Consider the following 26,250-nt stretch of genomic DNA (forward strand, 5'->3'; position numbering starts at 1 on the left):
CTTTAGGTAGCAACAATATCTCCACGTGACAAAGCACAAAGCTCGCACCCTAAAGCCAACTGCAGAACTGGGCTCCTTTCCCAGCGGGTATTTTGCTCCTGCTTGGACCAGTCCCCGCCCCAGTCCTTGCATCCAGCTCCGCCCCCTGGCTGCCCCGCCCACTTTCTGGCTCCGCCCATCCGCCCTCCCGGGTACCTCAGACCACGCACTCGCCGGGCCCCCTGGCCGTCCCGCCCCGCCGTCGCCCCGCCCACTCTCTCGCTGTGTCCGGGATCTCGCCCCTCTGGCATACGCGTCGGCACTTGCTCCTCCCGCAAGGCGCCTGGAAGTGGAAGTGGGGACGAGCTGAGGCTCGTACTTTGGCTCTTTCTGGCTTTTGGTGACCAGGCCGCGTCATTTCCAGTCCCCGCCCGGCGGCTGCCGCGCTGACGTGGTTCCCGGAAGTGGGGCTGGCGCAGGGCCGCCATGTTGCAGCAGGTAAGGGGCTGTGGCGCGGGGTGAGGGTGGGGGTTCGGCTTGGAGGATGGGTGGGGAGAGAGTCGAGCGTCCCGGGGCTGTTGTGTATGCGCCCCGGCTCGCTCCCCGATTCCGAGAGGAGAAGGGAGAGGGAAGGGATAGGAGACGGACGGCCCTGGACCGTCGTCCGGGGGCGCCGCTGGGCTCTGAATCCTCGGGGGGCGGGTGACCCCGACTGCGTTGAGGGGGAACAGCTTCCGGGTGTGGAGAAGCGCGTTGTCGACAGACGCGGGAGGCTGCGTGGCGCCGGTGCCGGGCTGCAGAAACGCTCGTGTGAAGTTGCCGTGGTCTTTTAAACTATTCGCGGACAGGCGAGCGTGAGGGGGACAAGCCTGGCCCCTCGGGGTGCGCTGCGATCCTGTCGTAATAGGAGACACCACCCGGGCTTTGTGTTCAAGTTTCCGTCGCCAAACGAACAGTGAATTGGTGATGGTTAATGGTTGGTTTGTGTCGATGACCGCATCTGTGCCCATAGAGTTAATTACAGTCCAAAAATGTACAACTAGAGATTAGCAAGAATAATTTAATCTCTATTAAAACTGCTGTTTATAGTGCAGGTTTACTTAAATGATCATGGGTACTTTTTTCTTATTGAGGGGTTACTATGGCCCTGGGATAGGGCTGTGAACAGTACATATTTCTTGCCCTGAATTGCTGGTGACTTGGAGGATGCTGGGGGATGGGAGCTTGTCGAGGAGTTGAGGTGGTGAGACGTAATAAGTTACATAACAAGATTTTCAGATAATGATAACAAAGATAAGATGACGTAATAGTAAGTATCCGTTAATAGGACAACCTTAGGATTTATGGTCAGAAAAGACCACCCTGTGGAGGTGACTTGAGTGAACAAAGTCCAGTGATGGTTAAATTTCTGAACTTGCACCCAGCCTGAAGGAGGCTGGGAAAAAGCACACAACCCTACTGACTGTTCCCACTTTAAGTTGTGACCATGAACCTCAAGTAAGCCCTTCATACTGGCAGGCAGTCATCACTACGTTTCCACTGTTCTCTCATTGTCCCAGCCTCCTAGGCCGCTACTAAAATGTCTCTATCTTCAAACTGCCAACGTTTCTTCCTTACCTTCTGTCAGCTTGTTTCACTGAGAAAATGGAAGCCATCAGAAGAGAATTATCATACCCCTTGCCATCTGCATCTTTGCCCTAATTCCCACACAGCCTCCCTTTTATTATAATTGAACTGTCTGTGTTCCATTCTCAGGCTGTGCCCTCTTCTAGTGCACTGGTTTCCATCCCTTCTTGCCTGCTGGAAGGAATTATTGGTCCAGCAATTCTCCCTTCTCTCTTGGATCATTCCCTCCCCCCCCTTTTAAAAGCGTGGTTACCACAGCATACAAACATGCTTTACTTGCTCCTATCTTAAATAAAAACTCAACTCCATATGCCCTTTCAGCTATCACTCCATTCTTTGCTTCATAAGAGATTTATCTACACTTGAGTCTTAATTCTGCTATTCTCTCTTCTATCCATTCTAGTCAGGCTTTCTCCCTCCTTCCCCTGCCATACTGAAACTGCTCTTACTGAGATCACTGATGATGACCTGTTAAAAATACAGTGGTCACTTTTCGGTTTTCCTCTTACTTGTTAGCAGCATTTGACACAGTTAATTGGATCCTCCTCCTGGAAACACTTTCCTCACTTGGCTTCCAGGGTACCACCCTCTCCTGGGTCTGCTTGTACTCCTTAGCACCCCCCCATTGCTTATTCCTTCTCAACTTTCTGACCTGCAAATATTGGGGTGCCTAGCATCTGCCTTTGGCATCTTCATCCTTTTAGCTGCTAAGGGCAAGAACTTTGGAATCTTCTTTGACTCCTTTTCTCTTACCCCCACTTTTAATCTATCAGTAATTCTTGTCAGTTGTACCTTAAAATGTATTTGGAATCTGGGTACTTTTCACTCCCTCCACTGCATCCACCTTAGACCAAACCATTACTGCTTGGCTTCGTTACTGGATTAGTCTCCTGACCAGCTTTGTGCCTTTATCTTTCTCTCTTCCCCCCCTTACCTGTTCTTTACAAATTAATGCAGTAGTCAGAATTTTCCTTTTAACATGAGTCAGAATGTGTTAGTCCTATGCTCAGAACACTAATGGTTCCCCGTCTTACTCAAATTTTTTTTTTTAAGTTCTTAATACTAGCAGCTTGAACTTGGTGTCCAAAACCAAATTCCTGATTTCACCCTGAAATGTGTTTTGCCCACAGTCTTCCCCATCTCAGTAAATGCAACTCCAGAGTGCAAAGCTATTTGTCCTTTTTCCTGTTTCTGGCTGTACCACTAAAATAAGTGAGAAGAAGCCAGTTTTTCAAAGAGCAGGGCAAGAGAAAAGTGTTCTAGATAGAATGAACCACAAGTGGGCACAAATTTGGCATGTTTAAGGAACTGAAAAGGAGGCTAGTCTGGCAGGGGCTTAGTTACTGTATAGGTTTCCTATTGCTGCTGTAGCAAATTATCATAAACTTAGTTGCTTAATACAAATTTATTATCTGAAAGTTCTGGTGATCAGAAGTCCAAAATGAGTCTTCAGGGGCTAAAATCAAGGTGTTGGCTAGCCTATGTTTCTTCTGGAGGCTCAAGGGGAGAGCCGGTGTGCTTGCCATTTCCAGCTTCTAGCGGCTGTCTGCATTCCTTAGCTCATAGTTCCTAACTCCATCTTCAAAGGCAGCAGCATAATGTCTTCATATTTCTCTTTCTCTGATCTCTACTTCCATTGTCTCATCACCTTCTCTGACCTCCCATGTTCTTACAAGGACCATTGTGATTACATCATTGGGGCCACCTGGATAATCTAGGATAACTACCCCATCTCAAGATCCTTAATTTAATCACTTCTGCAAAATTCTTTTTGCCAAGTAAATTTACATATTCACAAGATTCAGGGATTAGAACCTGATCTTTGGTGGAGTGAGAGGAGCCATTATTGGGCCTAACAGTTAATGGAGGGGGATGGCCTGAGACAAGGTGGGCAGGGGCCAGATTGTGGTATGTCATGATAAGGAGTCTGTTTTTCAGTCAAAGTGCTGTGGGTTTTAAGTGGGGGAATGATATGATCTAATGTGAAAAGGTCACCTTGGCTGCTGGATGGAGATTGGAGTATTGGGATGAAGAGCGGAAGGCCTCAGCTTTTCATTCCATAGCATCATACAGTAGATCTCAGTTCTTCACTGCCATTATTGTCATCTAGAGAGCTTTAAAAAATCCAGATGCCCAGATCTCACCCCAGACCAATTACATCTGAACCTCAGGGTGGGACCCAGGTATCAGGTTTTTTTGTTTTGTTTTGTTTTGTTTTTTAAATAGCACCGTAGGTAATTTCAGCCTGCAGTCAAGGTTGAGAAGCACTGGTCTCGGATCTGAATCCATTTTACATTTTAGCTTTAGTTTCTACTCCACTTTTATGCTTCACTTACTCAGTGGGCTCCTTGGCTGTTATACATTGTGTGTTCTCACTTCTGTTCCTCTAGTTAACGCACTAGAGTGAGCAGGAGGTTTACTTGCTCTGTCAAGGCCCAGCTGATAAAATCTCCTTCAGGAAGCTTCTCCACAGCCTCTTCCTTACCTGTTTGCACTTACATTTTTCCTGGCACTGATCACAGTCTGACACGTATTACAGGTGACTGCCTCCTTTGTGTTCTCTCATGCCTTCAACAAATGCTTTATCTCCTGGCCTGGCACTCTGCTTGACACTAGGATTTATTACAGTGTAATGATGGACCTTGCCCTCCAGTAGCTCAGAGTCTGGATGGAGTAGGGTAGACTTGCAGTAAGAATATCCTGAGATAATTGTTCAAATGGAGATTTGTTCAAGTGCTGTGGGAACAGGAAATGGTATGCCTGGGGATTTCCAGGAAAGTTGCTCAGCTATGTCAGTATTTGAGCTGAAATTTGAAAGATGATTTGGTGTTTGCCTGATGGTGAACTATGTCGGGGACAGGGAAGGGAAGAACTTTTTGGTGAGAGACAACATGAAAGGCAGATGGAGGGGAGAGAGCAGTGTTTTCAGAACATGTAGTAACAGTATTGCTGTAATATTCAGTGGGAGGAAGTGTCAGAAGGTAAGTAGGGGGCGTCACATCATGAGCTCTCCCATGCTGTGTGTGACGGAGTTAGGTTTTATCCTGTGCATGTAGGGGCACCAAAGGAAGACGGGCAGGCGAGTGACATGGCAGGATATCCATGTTGGGAGGATTACTCAGTGGATACGAGAGGCTGGAGTAGAGTTGGGGTGAGACTAGAGATGAAAGCAGGGAGGCTGGTGAGTTGCTGGCACTAGTGAGGGTATAAAGAGCAGATTCACTGTGATTGAGCTGAAGGTGAATTGTAGTGAGTTGAGGTGTGAACCATTCTTAGAAGCCTAAAGTTATGGAAGGAAGAAACGCTCTGGGAAGAAAAGTAGAAGATAGAAGGGGAGATTCAAGATCAGGGTTTTTAAAAAATCTTTTCCGTGCTATAAAGGACACCTGAAGAAGTTTATATGCTGATTAGAAAGATCCAGTAGAAAGCTTTGAAGATACAAGAAAGTGTAAATAAAGGGAAAATTGACGGAAGAAGTCCCCAAAGAGGCAGGAAAAGAAGTGATTCTGAGCACAAATAATTGGCTTTGCTTTGGATAAAAAGAGAAAGAATTGTGAGAAGGGATCGGGGAAACAAGGATGCAGTCAGGTGATGCTGTGAAGGCGCCAGCAACATTTGGGTTTTCCCTGGTAGCCTCAGCGTTCTCTGACTTAACGTCATTTGCACACTGGTGCTTTTCTCCCACGGTGGTTTTTCTCAGCGGCTTGGGAAGGGATGGAGACAGCAGGGACTTGGATTACCATGTGGGGGTTTTGCCAGGTGATCGGGGGTGGGGTGACGGAACTGTGCATGCCCTTTTCATAGGTGATCAATTCCAGGTGGCTGTGACCATGTCTTAATCTTGTCTTCCATTTTGGTAGCGTGCTGCCTTGCACGTAGCAGGCATGCTCACTGAATGTCATTCTGCTTCATGGATATTTAATTTTCCTATTAGGACAGTAATGATGACACTGAAGATGTTGCCCTGTTTGATACAGAAGAGGAAACAGCTAATAGACCAAAAAAATCCAAAATCAGGTATGAGAATAAATTTTAACAGTTGTGTTAGTCCAGTTCTGTTCTGTCCATAGATTGGTGCCAGCTGATGGGATTCAAGGCAGAGTGGTCATGATGTACTTGTGAATATTGTGTATCACTAGTGTGACCTTTAGTCTGAGACAGGTGACATTTCATATTTTCTTTGGAAATAACTGGCATATGGAATTTTACTCGACACTTGACTTTTCAAATCTACAGATCCAATTATGTGAACACTGGTGTGTTAATTCTAGCTACTGTTTATAAGAATTTACCATTTCTTTGTAATAGTTTCTATAGATACATTATACTTTGATTTATTATGCAAATTTCAGAATTGCATCTTTTTGTATAAACTAACATGAAAATATCAAGCCAAACATATTTCTATTCCAAGTTTAGTTCTCTCTAAAGAAATTCATTTAATGAAATCAAATTCTACCTAAACCTTGAAAACATACTGAGAGACACCAGTCACAAAAGACCACGTACTGTACAATTTCATTTATGCGAAATGTTCAGAATAGGCAAATTTATAGAGACAAATAGTACATTAATGGTTGCCTAGGACTGGAGAGGGGTGGGGTTGGGGTAAATGCGGAGTGACTGTCAAAGGGTACAGGGTTTCCTTTGTGGGTAATGAAAAAGTTCTAAAATTGATTGTGGTGATGGTTGCACAATTCTGTGAATATACCCCAAACCATTGAATTATATGCTTTAAATAGGTGAATTGTGTGGTATATGGATCACATCTCAATAAAACTCTTAAATATCAACATTGATGAGTACTTTGTCATAATGCCTAAAGTGACTTCTGAGGGCCTAGAAATTGTTTTTTAATGATTTTTAGATGTATGAAAATAGGATTCAATCCTAAGACTGTGGTTTCCTTATTTCTCCAAGCTTGGTAAAGTTTCCTGTTATGTATGAGGTATGATAAAAAAATAAGGTGAATGTTTAAATAAAATGTATTATAGTAAAAGACACATTGACATTAATCCCTCTCAAAATACTTCCCCTAGCTTCTAACACACTTATCCCATCGTTTATTGCCACTTTCTGAAGCAGTTCTGGAAGTCCTCTTACGTGAGTGTCTTTAGTTGCGCTGTCGTTGCTGCCTCGATGTTCTGAATCGATTCAAAATGTTTTCCTTTGGGAAACATTGATCATTTTGACTTTGGGGAAGAGCCAGGAGTTGCATGGTGCCAGATCTAGTGAATAAGGTGGATGAGGACACACCGTAATGTTTTTATTTGACAGAAATTGCTGTACCAGAAGTGATGTGTGACATGGAGCCTTTTGTTGTGATCACAAAATACAGTGAATGCTGCTGCCGAGTGCCATCCAACGGAAAGGCAGGGATCTTCAATACAGGAAGTGGTGCATCCAACTTTAGTAAAGTGTGTGACAAGTTTCAACTTGTTGGGTGCAGTCAGTCAGGTGTGAGCTATGGTTGACAGAGATGTGTTTTAAAGTGTGCTGTAAATCATCCTCCATTATGACAATGCTCTGTGTCACACATCGCTCTGGTACGGCAACTTCTGTCAAATAAAAACGTTACAGTGTCCTCATCCACCTTAATCACTGGATCTGGCACCGTGCAACTTCTGGCTTTTCCTCAAAGTCAAAATGACTATGAAAGGTAACTGTTTTGAATCGATTCAAGACTTCAAGGCAGCCATGATGGCACAACTAAAGACACTCGTGAAAGAGAACTTCCAGATCTGCTTTAGAAAGTGGCAAGAATGATGGAATAAGTGTATGCAAAGCGATGGGTATTTTGAGGGGGATTGATGGCAAATGTGCCTTTTACTGTAATAATTTTTTTTAGTTAAACATTCATCATATTGTTTGATCACACCTTGTATTTTGTGAAAGTATATTCAATGAGGTGTTAAAATCATGTTTACATAGTGTATTTGCTGTGACAATAGGGCCCAGTCAAATAATGGCACTTACGAAAAAAGAGAGGTAGGTGGTTTGCTTCTTACTCAACTCATGTCTTTTGCTTTGACCAAACTGCATGATTACGCTATGGCTGAAGCATTTTTCATCTACATCCACAGTACCTGTGTAAAATATAATTGCATTTCTTGTTATGTTTTGGTTTTCAGACACCCAGTGGCATCATTTTTCCATTTATTCTTTCGAGTCAGTGCAATTATAGTCTACCTTCTCTGTGAATTTTTCAGCCGCAGCTTTATTGCCTGTATGGTGACAATTATCTTGTTGTTGTCATGTGACTTTTGGGCTGTCAAGGTAGGTTTGATTGTTTATATTTTGAAATCATATTTAATATGATGAGATTGAATGATGTATTAAACAATAAACAAAATGACACTTAGCATTTTGGATTGGTGCTAATACATCTTTTTGTTACCTTAGGCCTCATCTGGGTTAAAGTGCCAGGTGTATCAGATCACATATTGGTTATTATACTACTCACTTGTGTGTGCCTTATGTCAGCCTATCTCAGCTTTAAAATTAAACAAATAAAATGTGACTAGCAGCTACAGACCCTACATACTGCTTCTAATCCATACCACTGATTTTGCTTCAGCGTCACCTCCAGCTGTGTTTTGTGTTTCTAGATAAGACCCCAAGATAGTTTGTTCACAAATAGTTAAGGAGTACCCACCATTTGTGAAGGCTCCTATGTGAGTTCTAGGGCAGTATTTCTCAACCTGGGCCAGTTTTGCCCCCTAGGAAACGTTTGTCAATGTCTGAAGACATTTTTGGTTATCATAACTGGGGTGGGGAAAGTATGCTATTGGCATGTAGTGGCTAGAGGCCAAGGATGTTGCTAAAGATCTTAAGATACACAGATAAGACAGCCCCCACAACAAAGAATAATTAGCCCAAAATGTCAGTAGTGCTGAAGTTGAGAAACCCTTTTATAGGGGATCGAAAGGAGTGTAAGAAATGTTTTCAAACTCAAAGACAATGATGAGTAGAGGGATGAATAGATAGATAGATAGAGATAGAGATAGAGATAGATAGGTACATAGATAGGTGGACATGTGATGAAGTAACTGTCAGAATGTTAACTGTAGTCTCTAGGTGGTAGGTATATGGATGTTCACTCTAAAACTTGACTCTTCTGTTTTAAATTTTCATAGTATAATACAATGATGGGAAAAAGTCAAAGGCCCCTCCCCCCAAAAAAAAGCAAAAGCTAATTTTGGAATTTCAGAGACACATATATTAATTAAAAGAACAGTTAAGATGTTACAAGTCTGTTCACAGTCACCAACCCAGCCATTTTTAGACCTTTGATTCTTACAGATAACAGAAGTGATTGGCTTGGTGGTAGCCAGTTTCCATAGATCACAAAATGCTGAGAGTGAAGAATACAAAGGTCTCTTATCTTTAGGCTTTTATTTTGTAGTCTTTGGCTTGTTTTTCTTTGAATTTCTTCTGTTGCTTTATGCTCTAAAGTGTTTACCATATCCTGATCACAGTTTTGTTTTGAGGAATGTTTTCTTTTTGTTAATATAATTTCTGTTTAGCCAGATAGAACATGGCCTTCGGTCAGTTCTTCTTGGTAGTTTCCAAACTCTTATAATTAAATAATGAAATCCTTCTGGGTTTAGGGTTTTAAAAAATGTGGCCAAAAAATATATCTTCTGATAAACTGGTCTTTTTTTTTTTTTTTTTAAACAACAGCTTAAAAAATGTCACCCTTAAAGTCAAGATGGGGATATTATTAAATGAACTTGGGAAAGGGGGTAAGCAGTGATCCGAACCCAGTTAGAACAGAGATATGACATAATTATTATAGATCTCAATGCTGCTCTTCCATCAGTGTTTCCTTTCCAGGGCCTATTATTTTTACTTGAACAAACCAAAAATACATGAGTTGCTTTCTTCCTACCCCATATCCAGTTAATCACCAAGTCCCATAAATCCATAGATTTTACTTTTTTCCTTAGGATTTCCATGCTTACTTTTTTCTACCTGGAATGTTTTCATTTGCACATAACCTTAACACAGGGATTCCTTTTGGTGCCGTGGACTTCTTTCACAGTCTCATGAAGCTGAGTTATCAAGAGAAGAGATACAATTATTTAAAAAAGAGATAAATAAAAAGAGAAAATTATTTTTAAAAATTAAAAAATGGGGCTTTTGTTTTATCCTTACTCTGACAAATAGAGTAAAAAAAGGTTAAATAACAGTTTTAAAACTTTAATGGTAATTGTTAGTAAAATTTAAAATAAGTTGTGTGTGTTCCACCACATTGGAGAAGATAGGAGGAACTAAAACATAGTTCATACAGTCAGAGAAGGAAACAAAGCGCATGTCAAGGAAGCTTAAATATCACAAGGCATAGTACAAGGTGATAGAAGTAGTAGCAAATTGTTTATAGCAGTAAATGTAATTTGATTAAAGTCTCTTTAAAGATAAGAATTGTAAGATTGGGTCAAAAATCAAAAGTCCAGTCAAAAATTTCTAACTAAAATTATGACATTAAAAAAAGTACAAAAAGGCAAAGATAGCATCAGACCAATTCACACAAAAAGAAACTTGGCATTGTAATATCATTATTAGACAAAATAGAAATGAGAGTAACAGCACTCAGAAACAAAAAAGGTCATCTTATGAATCACACAGTAAGGCTCATTCACAGACTGACATTACATCAAATTATGTGTGGTGAAAAACTGTTAGACGCTAGGAGAAGATAGAGGGAACATTATTGTGATAGGAGTTCACGCGCCACTGTCTTTGACAGATCAAAGCAACAAAAAATAAGTTAAGGTCTAAAGGATCTGATTGGAATAACAGGGTCACTTTTAGTAGCTATATTTGGAACTTTGTTGTCTAGGGATAATTTAATACCTTCTTGTTACGTTCCTGTGCAACATTTAACAAAAATTGATTAAATATCACAACAAAGAAAGTTGAAATAAATTGCTCAAAGCAGCTACATTTTCTAGTCCAGTGCAACAAAATTAGAAATTAATATAAAATGGTTGTCAAAATTGGAGTTAAAAAGAAAAAGCCAACCTGCTAAATATCTTGGCTTAAAAAGAAAACAAAAACTGTAAATATGGGATTATTTATACCTAATGCCACTGATCATCTACACACAAACTTTTGGAAAGTGTCTAAAGCTGAATTCAGAGGACAAATAATAGACTAAAGGCTTTTATTATTAGAGGTCTGGAAGTTTCAAAAACAAACAGTAAGCTTGAGAGAAATTATGAAAACAAACTAATATTGATAAAAGCAGAAAGTAAAGAATTGGGAAATGGAGGCGTTTGAAATATTCTAAGAGCTGTTATTTAAAAATGCCAGTAAAATAGACCTCTGGCTCGTCTCGGTCTTTGCCAGCTCTTTTTTTTTTTTTTTACTTAGCCTTTAAAGTGTTAGCATTTCTACAAAATTAATTTTGGTCTTTAAAGTTCTTCCTTCTGTATTCCTTTTCTAAGCAGTGCGATCTGTGCTTCTGGTTTCAGTTGCTTATCTTTAAGCCAGGCTGATTTCCAGATCTTTATCTCCAGTCCAGGTTTGTCCTCACAGCTCCAGACCTATCCATCTGTCTTCTTGACATTTTCACTTGGCTGTCTTGAAGACTTCTCAAATCAACATGTGTAAAATATCCTTATCATCTTCCGGCCCCAGAATGCTGCTCTTCCATCAGTGTTTCCTTTCCAGGGCCTATTTTTTTACTTGAGCAAACCAAAAATACATGAGTTGCTTTCTTCTTACCCCATATCCAGTTAATCACCAAGTCCCATAAATCTATAGATTTCACTTTCTTCCTTAGGGCTTCCATGCCTGCTTTTCTACCTGGAATGTTTTCATTTGCACATAACCTTAACACGAGGATTCCTTTTTTTGCCACGGACTCCTTTCACAGTCTCATGAAGTTGAGAATAATGTTTTTAAATACATAAAAGAAAATATGTAAGATTACAAAGAAAGTCACTTATATTAAAATATGAAGACATGAAAAAGACAAATTTCTGATTTAGTGATATGTACTTTGTTAATGCATTAAATAGCAAGATCTAGCAGCAGGTCTCATTACTTTGAAAGCATTGATGAGTATAAACAATATTTTGTGATATCTGCAACAAGTATAGTTATGAAAAATAACTGGTTTTTATTGTATCACAGGTAACTGTTATTTAATAAACTGTTATTTAATAACAGTATCACAGGTACTGTTATTTCTACTGTGGTTGTCTACATTCATAATTTAAAGATATTTAGGCAGAAGTTAGTGAAAATATAGAAATGATTCTTCCTCCGCACCCAAGTTCACAGAACCACTGAATTTATTAGTGGACACCACTAATTAAAAATACCTGCATTATCAATTCCTACTTACCCTTTAAATTTCATTCCTTATGTTGATTCCTCAGAGAGACATTTTCTGATTCCTGACTAGATCATATTTCCATATTAGACTCTTAAGATGTCCCACACCCCCCCCTCAGTACTTATCACGGTTGGTAATGGTACCCATGCACATTGGTTGGCTGCCTCTCTTCCCCACAACACTTGAAGCTCCATGAGAACAGGGAATGTATATGCGATCACCATTTCATCACCAGCACATAGTAAGTGCTCAATAAATACTTGTTGAGTAAATAAACATTAGGAAAGCTATCAAAGTAATTTGTTACATTAATAAGAAAAAAGAGCTTGGTACATTTGAGGTACTAAGTCCAATACCTGTAACCATTGTCTTAGACATTTGGGCTACTATAACAATACCATAGGCTGGTGGCTTATAAACTATAGGAATTTATTTCCCAAGTTCTGGAGGCTGGAAATGTAAGATGAGGGTTCCATCATGGTTGGCTTCTGGTGAGGACCCTCTTCCAGGTTCCAGACTGCCGAACCCTCCTTGTATCCTCACGTGGTGGAAGCGGAGAGAGGTTGAAAGCTCTCTCTTGCTTCTTGTAAGGGCATTGATCCCATTTGTGAGTGCTTCAGTCTCATGACCTCGTCTAATCCTAATTACCTCCCAAAGGCCCCCTCTCCTAATAGCACGTGGTGGTGGGTAGAATTTCAACATATAAATTTTGGGGGAGATACAAACATTCAGTCCATAACAACCATTTAGAGATACACAGTTGTAAAATATATGTAGCTACAGTCAGGATATAGATAGGAAAAATAGGTCACAGTAGCTAAATAGCAAGGGGTTTAGGAACACATTAGGGAACTGGAGAAAGGACAAGAGTTCATGAGGGAAAAGAGAAGGGTAATGTTATGGATATGCTTACCCTGTCACCTCCACCTCTGCTGGTCCTGCCATTGCCATTTGGTTTGATCTTTTGTCCAAACCTAGTACGTAATAATAGGTCTTTAACTAGATATTATGGACATTAAGCTGATGCTGTTCTGTTTGTGAAATGTTACACTAAGATGTGACCTTATGGTAGATCTTTAAATAATGTTTTTAAAATTGTGTGTGTGTGTGTATTAATCTTTACCAGAATGTCACAGGTAGACTAATGGTTGGCCTACGTTGGTGGAATCATATTGATGAAGATGGAAACAGCCATTGGGTGTTTGAATCCAGGAAGGTAAACTGCCTCTAACCTCCGCCCCCCTTTTTTTTGAGTGTCTTCAATAAAATTATGTGTAGATTACATTTGACTATTTAAGGATGAAGTATTCAAGATTAAAAGTACTACCCCAAGTCACTGGGTGTGTCAACACTAAACCAGATGCCCTTCTAAAACTTACAACATTTTTCTGGCTACTTCAGACTAGAAACAGGTATGAACAGGAAAGAATCCTCAGAGAGTGGACTTTGGGTCAGACTTTATACAGTGTGCTAAATTGCCTCTGAGGGGCTGCCGATGAAGGATCTCTTTCTGATGACCTTCAGCCTTATGTTACCTGGCCTCATATGACAAGCTTCCAGCTTGTTCTGTCCTTCCTCCCATGGTCCTCTTCTATTCGGGGGCAGGAAAAAGAAAGAGAAGGATTGCAACTGGATAGAACATCTGAATTGATCAGAGCAGTCTATTTTTAAATTACGCCTTCAGGAGCCCTAGGGGGGCACTGGTCTAGGGTTAGCTGCTTATCTGTAGTGAACATTCAGTTTCCCTGTGGAAATCCATTTGGGAGGCAGAGCACAAAATTTTTGGAGCCATTAATGATGAAATTGCTTGTCTTCTTCTTGAAAGGGCCTTGACAGGTACTTCTTAGAAAGCAGCATTGTACTCAGTGAGCCCATATTCCTTTATTTTATAAAATCTACCTTGGAAACAGCTCATCACCCTTTTAAATTCCTGGGTTTTGCTAAGTCATTGTGTAGAATCCCTTAATTCCATTCCTTTCTCTGGTCCCTGACTTGACCTTGTAGGATGACTATAGCTTTGATTTCCTTGATCCTCACCTAGGAGGAATCATTCAGAGCTTCCTTATGAATAAGCAGTGTAAGTGCAAGAAGAATTGAATAGAAGCCTGTCAGAGATCACCCTTACACTGTCCACACTGCCCTGAAAATGCAAAATTCTTGATTTGAAACAAAGTATATTAAAACCAGTTCCTAAAATTATAATAGTGGTAGATCTACTAACTTTTTTAGGGAGGGGTGGGTTCTAACTTAGGACTTGGGTTGTCTGTATTAATTTATTTGAATTGAGGGTAAGTTGTTTTTCATTAAAAATGCTAAACTTTTTATTGATATTGGTTATTAAATTCATATTCTTTTGTAGGCGTCCTCTCAAGAGAATAATCCTATTTCAGAGGCCGAATCAAGAATCTTTTGGTTAGGACTTGTCACCTGTCCGGTGCTGTGGGTCATCTTTGCCTTCAGTGCGCTCTTCTCCTTCAGAGTGAAGTGGTTGGTGAGTATAAATGTGGAGCTACTGAGCAACCCATTAAGATGCCTAATGGGTGATCATAATAAGCAGCCATCAGTGTCAACGTTAGAGACTTATCTTGAATAGGCAGCTTCATTATGTATTTCCCAAGTTTGGTTTGGTTTCCCAACTCTACTTTTTAAGTACTGCAAGCAGAGTCCTGTTACAGACCCCGTTTCACCAGTTCCCCAAGCCCCTAGCAGAATTTTGACTTCGCCTACCTTGTATAGAGATTACCTTATTTATCACATTATTGTCTTGTTGGGTGGGGATGTTCAGTAAACTCCAAACAAGTTGAGCTTAGCTTGTAACTAACAGAGTGGTCCTTTTGAAAGTATTGGTTGGTAACCTGTTCTGTCTGTCCATTGCTTATGTAGTAAATCTTCCCAAAACTTAGTGGCCTAAAACATCTACAGACATTTTATGATCTCGCAGTTTCCCTGGTTCAGGAGCTTAGAAGGGGCTTGTGTGGAGGTTCTGGCTGGGATCTTACGCAGTTGCAGCTAGAGAACTGCCACTGGGGCTGGTGTGGCTTGCTGGGGGCTGGTAAGGCATCTCCTCTCTCTTTATGAGGTTCCATGGCCTCCCACGTGGTCTCAACACATGGCTAGTTTGGGCTTCATCCTAACTGATGGCTTCATGGCAGTTAGACTGCTTACTTGGAGGGTCATAGCTCCAGGTCACAATCTGAATTACCTTTTACAACTGTATTAGTTTCCTCGGGCTACCATAACAAAGTACCACAGACTGGATGGCAGAAACAACAAACATTTATTTTTTCATAGTTCTGGAGCCTGGAAGTTTCAGATCAAGGTGTTGGCAGAGTTGGTTTCTTCTGAGACTTCACTCCTTGGCTTGTGGGTGGTCATTTTCATCCTGTGTCTTCACGTGGTCTTCCCTCTGTACATGTGGGTGTCCTCATTTCCTTTCCTTATGAGACCATCAATCATATTGGATTAAGGCCCACCCTAGTAACCTCATTTTATTATAATTACCTCCTTAAAAACCCCATCTCTAAATGCAGTCACATTCTGGGATAGTGGGGTTAAGACTTCAACATACGAACTTTTGGGGGACACAGTTCAGCCCATAATAACAACCTAGCTTCAGAAGTCACTGTGTCCGCCTGTCCACCTTCAGGGGAATGGGAATTAGGCTCTACACCTTAATTGTGGGGGGAGGGTAAGAAAGTTCTAGAAGAGCATGTGGAACAGGATATACTGTTGCTACCATCTTTGAAAAATATAATCTGTTACTTGACCCAAACTGAGTCTTATTCTTTTAATTATTGAGTTTGTCTTACTTAACTGTTGATATCAGATATATTTTGGCCTTAATGCTTTTTATCCCTATTTTTAATACTTCCTTATCTCTGTTTTGCTATATAGGTTCTCTTTTTCTTTGTGCACACAAATAAATACTTTCCCTTTTGCAATTTGAAAGGTATATTTGTTTAGTTTTTCTAGTAATCTTTATTGCATGTTTGTATCATACCCTGTTTCATGAATCAGGAAATGTATTTAATAATATCTATTGATTTCCTGCTGTGAAAGATGGTCAAGTTAATACACATGCTTTCTCCCACCTTTCCTCCCTGCATTTTCGTTGGATTTTTGTTGGTTATACAGTTGACCTTTGACCATCATGGGGGTTAGGGGTACTGACCCTCCTGCAGTCCAAAATCTGTGTAGAACTTTCGACTCTCCAAAAACTTTACTACGTAATCTTATTTTAGTTATTTTAAGCAATGTACTTAAACCTGTTTATTGACTTCAGACTCTGCTTAGAAAGGAAATGAAATAAATACTCTTATACTCTCCTTTGTTTCTTCCCTGTTTTATCACCTGAGTTTTGTTTGTTCCAATATTATTTTTGTTGTCAAGGTTCATAACACCTTTTGAAATGCTATTTTTTACTGGTTGTTCAGTCTTTGATATACAGTATTTTAAAGTATATTGATTCAGTCTTTTTATTGAAGCTTTTTCTTTTATTTCCTGGTTGGCTGTATTTCATTGTTGGGTGATTTTTTAAAAAACCTTGTAGGTGTTATTTTCCTTTTGCTCTAAGAATATGAGCCTGTTGACTTTATTCTTGCGTGATGACTTGGCTAGGTTAATATTCTTGGGTCACAGCTTTCTCTCAGCATTTAGAAGACATTACTTCATCATTTTCTGTTTGGAATTCTGTAGAGAAATCTGATCCATGTAAGTGAGTGAATCATTTTTCTCCCTGGACAAATAATTTTATTATTCTTGAAGTTTTAAAATATAACCAGAATGTCTTTGTGTTTATCTTTTTCTATATTAATAATTTTTCTGGAAACTGTGTTCCCCTCTAATATGCAGGCACAGGTTTTGCTTTGGATCAGGAAAATTATCTTCTGTTAAGTCTTTAAATTTATTTATGTTCTATTTTTTTTTTTTTTGGCTTCTCTAATTCTGAGGTATCATTTATCTCTGTGTTGGGTCATTTTAATCCATTCTCATCTACCATCTTTAATTGCTTTGATCGCTCATCTTTTCCTTTCTATTTATTTATTCAGAAAATAATTTTAAGAGTCTGCCATATGCAAGAGCTGCTTGACGCACTGGGGATAATGTTAGGGGCTGATATAACTGCTCCGATAGAGCTTACATTCTAGTGGATCAGAGTGTAGACATTCAGTAAATAAGATGGCGGACGGGTGGGGCAGGGGCAGGCATTCAAATTCGAAAGGTAATGGTACAAGGTAAGTGGAGAGTGCCAAGGGGAAGAACAGCGAGTTACTTTAGATTGGGTGGTGAGCAAAGGCCTCTCTCTGTATTTTCTTAGCTCTGCCAGCTTCATTTTCATCTCCTGTTGTGTTATTTTACTTTCATTCTCTTTGAATTCTTATCTCTAGGTTCTTCCACAGGGTGAAGTATTCCCAGGAATGCTTTTATTTTGGTGGACTGTATTTCTTTCAGAATAGATTCTTCACCTATCTTTTGCATATTCTGTTCCTTTCTTATTTTCATTTTTTGCTATAGTTTTGCATAGATGCCTTTTTCCTTTTCCCCTCCGTTTTCCTCCTGCTTATGGTGGCAGCTCTGTCCATACCTCTTTACGCTGGTTTACTCTGGGTGAATTCCCCTTGACTGCCTTCCCTGTTACCTTGAGATAGTCTTTGGTGGCCTGAAGGCGCAGGTGTGGGGAGGAGAATGTAGCCAAGCCTCTGGCTGCCTTGGCTGGCTTGTTGGGGTTTTGCCTTTTATGTTGTGAAGTTCCTCTTTCCTGGTTGGGTGTGTACTTCTCTGGTTCTGCCCTCCTGCATTAGGTCATTCCTGAGGACCTGGAGTTAGCAGCCATCTGGCAGAGACAGTCCAGTCTTTCTTTAGCAGTGCTTCCTCTCCCCTAAAACAGCAGGGAAGGTTGTGTGAAAGGTGGTTTGGGCTCCTGTGTTAAGACCACAGGGTGGGAAGGTGACATCACCCAGGCTCTCCATGATTCTCTTTCCACCCTCTGTTCTCCCATAGTCATCAGCTTGATGACTGGGTGTGCTTGCTGTCCTCCTCCTACCCCATCAGGAAGGCATTGCCATCAAGCTGTTGGGATTTTCCTGCTTTTGTTGGGTCTTTATTGGTGGTGGTGGTGGGCGGGAGCTTCTGCTCTCCTGTCTGTTTCTGTATTTCTCCTTAGGGCTGTCTATATCCTCTGGCCTTCTCAGTTGGTAGGGGTGGTGATTATTAGTGAAATTTCTCTTAGAGCTTCTTTGTAGAGTTAGGAGCTGTGCAGTGACACCAGCTGGCTCCTTCTCTGATGACCTGACCTTTTTAAATATTGGTATCAGCTTATTTGCCTTTTTTTAAAAAATCTGTTTGCTATTTATATATTGGAAGGGGGGTCTTGATGCACAGCTTCACTACAGCGTTGTAAACCAGAAGGCTGCTTGTTTTAACTTATAGATAAATCCATTTTACAGTTTGTTGCCATTGAATAACATTGATGCTCAGTCTGCACTCAGCTCCTCCTGGCCTGTTTGGTGCGTGAATACCCAGGAGTGCATGGGAAGTTGAAGGAAATTTATTTACGTGAAGACATAGTTCTATGTTTATTTAGCTAACCAGCAATCTTATATAATTCTAATGTATTTATTTCTGTGAAACATACATTTAGAACAGAAAGTACAACTCTACTTCCTTTACTAGGGATTTGAACCTGTTCCTTAATTAAACATTTGAATTCTCTAACTTAGAATCAGCTGTATAGCGTGTTAAGGAGAGTCTATCTGGATTGGAAAAAGATAATTCTGCTTAGCTGTCTAGCTTTTTACAGGTGTAAATGTTTCTCAGGTAATTCTTTTAATGGTACATGAGCTAATGAGTTGTTTTTTAAAGAACTGGTTGGCAAACTATGGCCTGTAGGCCAGATCCAGCCCAACACCTGTTTTTATAAATTTTTATTGGAACACAGCCTTGCCTGTTTGTTTACATATTGTCTGTGTCTGCTTTTGGGTTTGAATGGCAGAGCTGAGTATTTGCAACAGAGACCACATGGCCCACAAAGCCTAAAATGTTTATTGTCTGACCCTTTACAGAAAAACTGCCAACCCCTGTTCTAGAATATTTAACCATGGGATCCCCTCATGTTGTCCTAATTAACTTTATTTCCGTAATATTTAAAGAGTAGGCTGGAGTTTCTTATTCTCAATCCTTAATGGTCTTAGTGGGGTCCCCTATAGGATCCCTGATATGACCACAAGGAACCTCTCTGCCGTGCATTTCCTCCTAATGCCCCATCCCCCACCAGTGCCCTGCCTGTCACAGAAGACAAACACCTGTTGATTGCTGCCTGGAGGCACTGGTTTGCTTTCTCAGAAACCTGTTGACACATTAGCATAGAGCAGAGATTCACCTCTGCATGCTCTCAGTTTATTGAACTTGATCTATTTCTTGACCATTCTTTTGTAATTCTTAAAGGAATAATTAACATTTGAGCCTCTTCTGAGTCTCTCTTTTTTTCTATCTTTACTCACCCATGGAAAATACTAGAATGATCCTCCCACTGAATCCCCAGGGGCTAGCATGGTGCCTGGCATATAGCATGTGTTTAGTAAGTATTTGTCAGGTGGCTGATGTACCTTGTGCAGAACATATGTTGCATAGGTCTATTCTGGCAAGTGAAGGAGTCTTATTGGCATAGCCTACTTTGCAGAGCGTCCTTTTCTCTTTCCCGTGGTAGTCTCCCTTGTCTCATTTATGGCATAGAGAAAGCTGAGTCGATTTTACCCCCGTGATCGCTGATGATTTTTCTCTTTCCCAGGCAGTGGTTACCATGGGTGTGGTTCTACAAGGTGCCAACCTATATGGCTACATCCGGTGCAAAGTGGGCAGCAGAAAGAATTTAACCAGCATGGCTACATCTTATCTTGGAAAGCAGTTTTTAAGACAGGTAAGTGTTTTCTGGATGTGAGAGTAATTTTGATGTGGTCAGCAACTAATGCAATGATTTCTAACTCTTGTAGAATTTCATTTTTATTAGATACTTAAAAAAAGTTTTTTAAGGCACTTGCTTAGTTATGAGATGATGGTGATAAAGTTATTTTAGTTAATCTTTGGAGGCTTTTAGGACATCCTAGAAATGTATTGTCAGTGTCCTGAAATTATTTTAAAACCAGACAGATAAACTACCATTGATAATTACTTATTTTTTAAAAATTACCTTAAGTTCAGTTGCTTTCCATTAATTCTGGGACTCTGTTTTGAAGAATGATAGTATATGGTTTTAGGGTGTATAGTAAGGACAAGTAGAAACAAAATAAGACTCTCTAATTAAAGATCATTTAAAAGTACTCAGATTTTTTTTTAAAGAACATACAGGTTTTACTACATTTCACCAATATGAAGATTTAAATTAGGGTTTTCAGTGGGATAAGTAATAGTCATAGGCAAATAGTTATTGGGAAAAATTGATTAGTCTTTGTTTCTGTGTAGTAGGTTGGGCAAGTTGTACTGGACAGTGAGTGGTTCTCGAGCTTGAACATGCATCAGAATCACCTTGAAGGCGAAAACAGATTGCTGGGTCCCACTCCCACAGTTCTTGTTCACTGGGTCTAGGGTGGGGGGGTCTCATGTCTCACAAGTTCCCAGGGGGTCCTGATGCTACTGGTCCTAGTATTGTGTTTAGATAACTAAAGCTCTGGGAGATTAAGTGACTACTCAAGGATATACAGCTAATAAATGGTACAAAACTACGGTTCAACCTAGCTCTCCTTTTGAATTCATTGTTCGTTCCATTCTACTGTACAGTTTTCCCTGTACAAAAGATAAAACATAGACAAAAGGAGTATTCTTGTGGGGACGTGATTCTGCTCCTGACTGAGGGTTTTTGCTGTGGTCCACCTTATGGTAGTTGTCACATGTGTACTTAATAGTTTTCTCCTTAGGATTCTCAGTGTTTCTCAAATGGGGATGGACACTGAATACAGGAGAAGTTGAATGTTGAGCCTGACAACATGGATGGGGTTAGTTAGGCTTATGTGGCCCCCAGTGAAGCTCTGCTAAAATGGGACTGGCTGGCTGGACATTTGGGTGGTTCCATTGATTTACTTCTCCAGCATGTTTGTAATTTTTAACATAATTGGGCAATTGAATGTAAGTTAGTGTAGTATAGAGCTGAATGTTTCCCTGATGCTTTGAAGTCTGCTACGTTAAGTAAAATAGCTTTTCATATTAAGGTGTTCTTACTCTTTTGCAGAACACGGGGGGTGATCAGACTTCCTGAAGAGAGTGAAAGCCTGTGTGTTCTGTTACATTGGGGAACAACTGAAGAGATTCTTGACTCTGAACCTTCTAGAACTCAGTACATGTTGCAGAGAGGAGTGTTGGGTTTGTTTTTCCATTTTAAAATTTACTTAAGGAATAAAAGGAAGATTTTTATTTCGTATTTTTTATTTTCTTTCTAGCATTTGGGGTTTGAAGGTATGACATTGCTAGAAACATTGTCAGAATTTGGTTCCTGGGTATATAATGTGTATGCACAGTCATGTAGTATCCATATAGCCCAAATTAATGAAAGTGTTTGTGTTCGTGTACACACGTAATGGAGACCTTTGCATTTTGATCCATAGAACATAGAAGGGTGTTCTTAAACTATCTCAAAACTATGTGTGTTTATATATTATTTCTGTAGATTATTTTCAGAAGAAGGTTTTTACTTCCCTGGTAACAGTGAGCACTTTGGCTTATGTGTAAGTTAGAAATAATTTTTTATTTTACAACTTAATATATACTTCATGATGAAACTTCTTATCCTAGGCATTCACAGGCAGGTGAAAACCAAATTTGGGTCAGTGGGTGAACTAGTTTCTAAAATTTTGTTCATCTTTGTTTGTAACAAGTCACGTATTTAAGGTTCAATTAATATAAATGGATTTTCATAGTTTATGTTTAAGGGATACCTAGAGATTGTTGCTGTTCTATTTATTTTTTTGGAAAAGGAAGCTGGGCTTGGCTTTGGAACTTCCTAGAAGAGCATTAATGGTCGTTGGCCTAATGAAATCTATCTTTTTTCCTGGAAAGACTAGTATTCTTATGTCTTAGTGAGAATAATCATTTAAGTACTTGGCATAATAAATATCTAAAAGACATTTTATTTTATGAATCTATTTTTTTTTCTTGCTTTAATGGGAGTATTGTAAATCATGCTTTTGTATTAATGGTATTTCCTAAAAAGCAATATATGTAATAATTACAAACTATTATAGACATCTGTAAATTCTGTTGTAGGTACACTGTAAACTTTATTGGAGTCTTAATCAACAGATTATTTTGTGAATGTATTTATACATTGTTAAAAATTTTTTAAAGATGTTTTGTTTAATTAAATAAGTGTCTTTTTGGAGTGATAGCTTTGAAGGTGCATAACTTTATATTTGTATAAAACTCTACTGTTTACAAAGCACTTTGACGTGTGTAATCTCATTTGATCCTCACGATAAATCTGTTTTGTGTGATGCCTGTTTACAGGTGGTGAAACGGAACTTCAGGCTATTGAGTAACTTGCCCAAGGAAACATATGTTACAGGAAGACCCATCAGGATAGTTTACTGTTTTTAGAGGAAATATTTGTCTTTAATGTCTTTTCCTTTCTTAAGAATTACTAATTTATTAAGTCATTAATAAGTGCTTGTTTGCCATTTTACTTATGCTTATCTGGTGAGGAAAGTTGATGCTGCAAAAAGACATGTTATTATTTTGAAAGCTCTAACCTGAATCTTTAGAGTTGAGAGTCTTAACAGGGTGTCCCTATACACATTGGTATAGGTTTTGATGTAACTATGTTATTTGAACCCACAATCCTAAAAATCAGATATTAATTGAATTTTAGAATATGCATGTGGCAGGATTTACCACTTACCTTCCAATATCCATTTTTTTCTTCTACATGTTTCCCACTTATTAGCTGGGACACAGCAACAAAAACAGCTTTTCCCAGATTTTCTTGCTGCATCTTGGTGTGGCCATGTGACTGAGTTCTGGTGAGTGGGTACACTTCTAGGAAGTATTCCTAAAAGGAGAGGCATACCCATCCCCTCCACTTTTTACCTTCCTGCTAGCTGAAATGTAGACACCATAGAGGAGCTTGAGCCAGCCATTTTGGAATGGGGCAGAAGCTTCATTTTGTGAATCTCAGAGAAGGAAGGTAGAGATTGCGTTCCTTCTCATGGGATAGCAGCCTTGAACTGCCTATCTAAATTTTTAAGTGAGAAACAAACTTCTTTCTTGGTTAAGTGTTATTGTTTCGGCTTTTCTGTTGCTATAGCCTAACTGAATTCTTATCAGTACAGTGTATTTTTAGCATCCCCTGTAATTCTTTCCATTATATAGTATTTTAAGATATATAATAAGTCGGTAAATACATATTCAGCTGTGCTAACTTTTGCCATAGTGCAGTGAAATTTCATACTAGTGGAACTTTCTTCTAAGTCTTGGGTCAACACTTAATATCTATAATAAATAAAGCAGAGGTGCTCTAGTGGAAACAGATTAGAGGGTCTGGAATCACCCTCTCAGCCCTATCGATCGATTTCCAAGGAGTCTCCTGAGCCACTGTTTGCAAACCACTGCTAGGAAAGGTGAAACCAAAGTCTATTCCTGGTTTTGAAGAACACAGTTTCAAATTGTATGTTAAATATACTTTTCAATTCAAAATAAAATCCAAAGAGTATCTCATTCTTGTAAGAAGCAGGAAACACTCCTTAAAACCTTTATATTGTTCTAAGGAAGAAAGGAAGAAGCGTATATCATTTCCTAAAGGAGTTTAATTTAGTGCCAAGAAAAATTATAATCTTATATACAGAGGGTACCATTAAAATGTAGACATTTTAAGAAAGGAAAACTATTAAAATTGTAATATTCAATATATACCGATCACAAAGATGAATACAAGTCACATTTGACTTTTGCAATTACAAGAGGTGCTCAAAGTGGTTACCATCAGTGTAATTTTAATAGTTTTTTTCTTTCTTAAAATATGTATACATTTTTTTTGGCATCCTCTGTATATAGTTTGAGCAGTTTTTTGTCCAGTTCGTTGTAATATTAAAGGCTTAACATAAACCTCCATTTTTTAGTTCATCAGTTATCTGTGTAACTGTTAATTTCCTCTATTAGTAATTTGTTCAAATGCAAGTAACAAAACCCTGTAAATAATAGTGGCTTAAACAGCAATAAAAAAAGGGTTTGTGTATTTTTCAACAAAGAGTCTGAAAGTAGGCAATTACTACTTTCAGTTACTAAACAATTCCTTAGAAAGCTGATTTTGGTCCCTATGGTCATTACCTCAGGGTTACAAGATGACTGTCCTAGCTGAAGATGACTCTTATTTTTTTTTTTAAATTTATTGGGGTAACATTGTTTAATAAAATTGCATAGGTTTCAAGTGTACAATTCTATACCTTGTTTCCCTGAAAATAAGACTTAGCCGGACATTCAGCTCTAATGCATCTTTTGGAGCGAAAATTAATATAAGACCACGTCTTATATAAGACCCGATCTTATATTATAGTAAAATAAGACCGGGTCTTATATTAATTTTTGCTCCAAAAGACGAGTTAGAGTTGATGGTCCTATTTTCGGGGAAACACGGTAATACATCTATATGTTGCATTGTGTGCTCACCACCCGAAATCAAATCTCTCACCATATGTCTGACCCCCTTTACCATTTTCTATCTCCCTCTTACCCCCTTTCCCTCTAGTAACCACTATACTGTTATGATTCATTTATTTTTAATGACGATAGAAGAATGGAGGCTCTGGTTGCATCTGTTTCCTTGTATCAAAAGCAAAAACTTTCTCATAAATCACAGGAGACTTTTGCTGTTTCTTGTATCTCACTAGCCAAATGGTGTCACCCAGGAAGAAGTCAGGGAAAGTAGGTTATTAAGGTAGGCACATTGCTGTATTGAATAAAAGGGATTTTGTTAGTAGGGAAAAAAGAGAAAGGGACGTTGGGTACACACCTAGTGCCTCCCACATGCTTCTCGTGGGGCTTTCCGTAGAGAACACCAGTGGCTGTGGTGGCTAACACTTTTGGCTTCATTTCTACAGTCAATAAATAGCCTTTGATCTAGATAGGTTTTTAACGCCAACTTTTGATGCAAAGCACAGCTTGGTAAGATAGTTCTGTGAGGGCATAGGCTGATGTACTCTTAAGTATGTATCCTTACTTTAATGTGATTGGAAGGTTGGATTTAGACTATTCAGAGTAGTGGTTCTCATGGGGATGGCGCCACCCCCAAGGAAGGGTGTTGTATAATTTGGAGAGGAGGGATTGGTTAACATAATGACTGATTATTTTAGTGGGTGGAGCCTAGGGATGCCAGGCACTTGCAGAGCATAGGATAGGATCAAAATTTGTCCTGCATTGTTAATAGCTTTCATATGTCCCATGAATAAATAGTTATGTACATGAAAATCCTGTTTATACTGAGAAAGGAAAAGCACCCCGTGACAGCTGTCAGCTGGAAGCAGGCCTGGCCCTAATAGCTAGGCTGTGTTGTTGTCCTGTCGGGCATAATTTGATATAACACCAACATCTGACAAGGCCACTGAGCTTGAGAAAGCAAGACACAAATAAGGATACTCTGTGGTCATGATGGTGCATAGAAACAAGACTGCGCAAACCACACAAAATGACCAAGCATCCCCCTCTCCTGGCCTACATGAGGGACTGCTGCTGCTTTACTAAAGACAGCTTTAGAGCCCTCTGTTCTCCCTGCCTGCTAGATTAAAATTATTAAGATACCACTCACAGACTTGCTTTACTTTCTGAAAGCACCCAATCCAGACTAAAACTGTGATTCATGGAACCCTTTTTGAAATCACCTAACAGGCCCAAATTCTATAATAAGCCTTCCTAGCACCCTTATACTGAGACACCCTATGGTGTGTGGTCTTCCTTGCGCCAAAAGCACTAACAGACTCAACTTCATTCAACCATAGGTCTGTTCCTCATGGTCTCTAGCTGGTGAGCATTGATAATTATCTGAGCTTAGATTTTTAGTCCCATTTTACATATAAAAACTCCATTTTACATTTTTTTTGTTGTCGCAGATTTGCAATACTTGACGTATCCAAAAATGTAACTATCACGTGAGGGGAGGCTGTACTCTTTGTTTAGCACTTTACCAAAAGTTTTTCACTATTTTGAAAACTGTTGCTAGTGGCAACATTACTCATGGCATTTGAGTTGCAAGTTAGAACTGCTGCAGCTGCATTAGCCACGTTCCCAGCAATTATATGTATGTGTGCAAGCATCTGACTAGTTTATTG

The 26,250-nt window shown here is 39.5% G+C and overlaps 1 protein-coding gene across 3 annotated transcripts; it reads left to right on the forward strand.

Moving 5' to 3' along the window:
• The first annotated feature begins 263 nt into the window (after positions 1-263).
• On the forward strand, positions 264-22,376 carry TVP23C (trans-golgi network vesicle protein 23 homolog C). Of its 3 annotated transcripts, none has more exons than XM_019712525.2 (7): positions 264-477; positions 5,540-5,622; positions 7,737-7,881; positions 13,077-13,166; positions 14,310-14,441; positions 19,737-19,865; positions 21,171-22,376. In XM_019712525.2, exons 1-7 carry the CDS (start codon positions 466-468, stop codon positions 21,195-21,197), a joined length of 618 nt encoding a protein of 205 aa, XP_019568084.1. In that variant the 5' UTR covers positions 264-465; the 3' UTR covers positions 21,198-22,376. The 3 variants fall into 3 exon arrangements, with proteins under 3 accessions (XP_019568084.1, XP_019568085.1, XP_074175607.1); XM_019712526.2 differs by having other exon boundaries at positions 293-477; positions 19,741-19,865; positions 21,171-21,352; XM_074319506.1 differs by having other exon boundaries at positions 473-827.
• The last annotated feature ends 3,874 nt before the right edge of the window (positions 22,377-26,250 follow it).

The sequence above is a fragment of the Rhinolophus sinicus genome, linkage group LG15 (genome assembly GCF_036562045.2).
Source record: "Rhinolophus sinicus isolate RSC01 linkage group LG15, ASM3656204v1, whole genome shotgun sequence".
Lineage (NCBI taxonomy): Eukaryota > Metazoa > Chordata > Mammalia > Chiroptera > Rhinolophidae > Rhinolophus > Rhinolophus sinicus.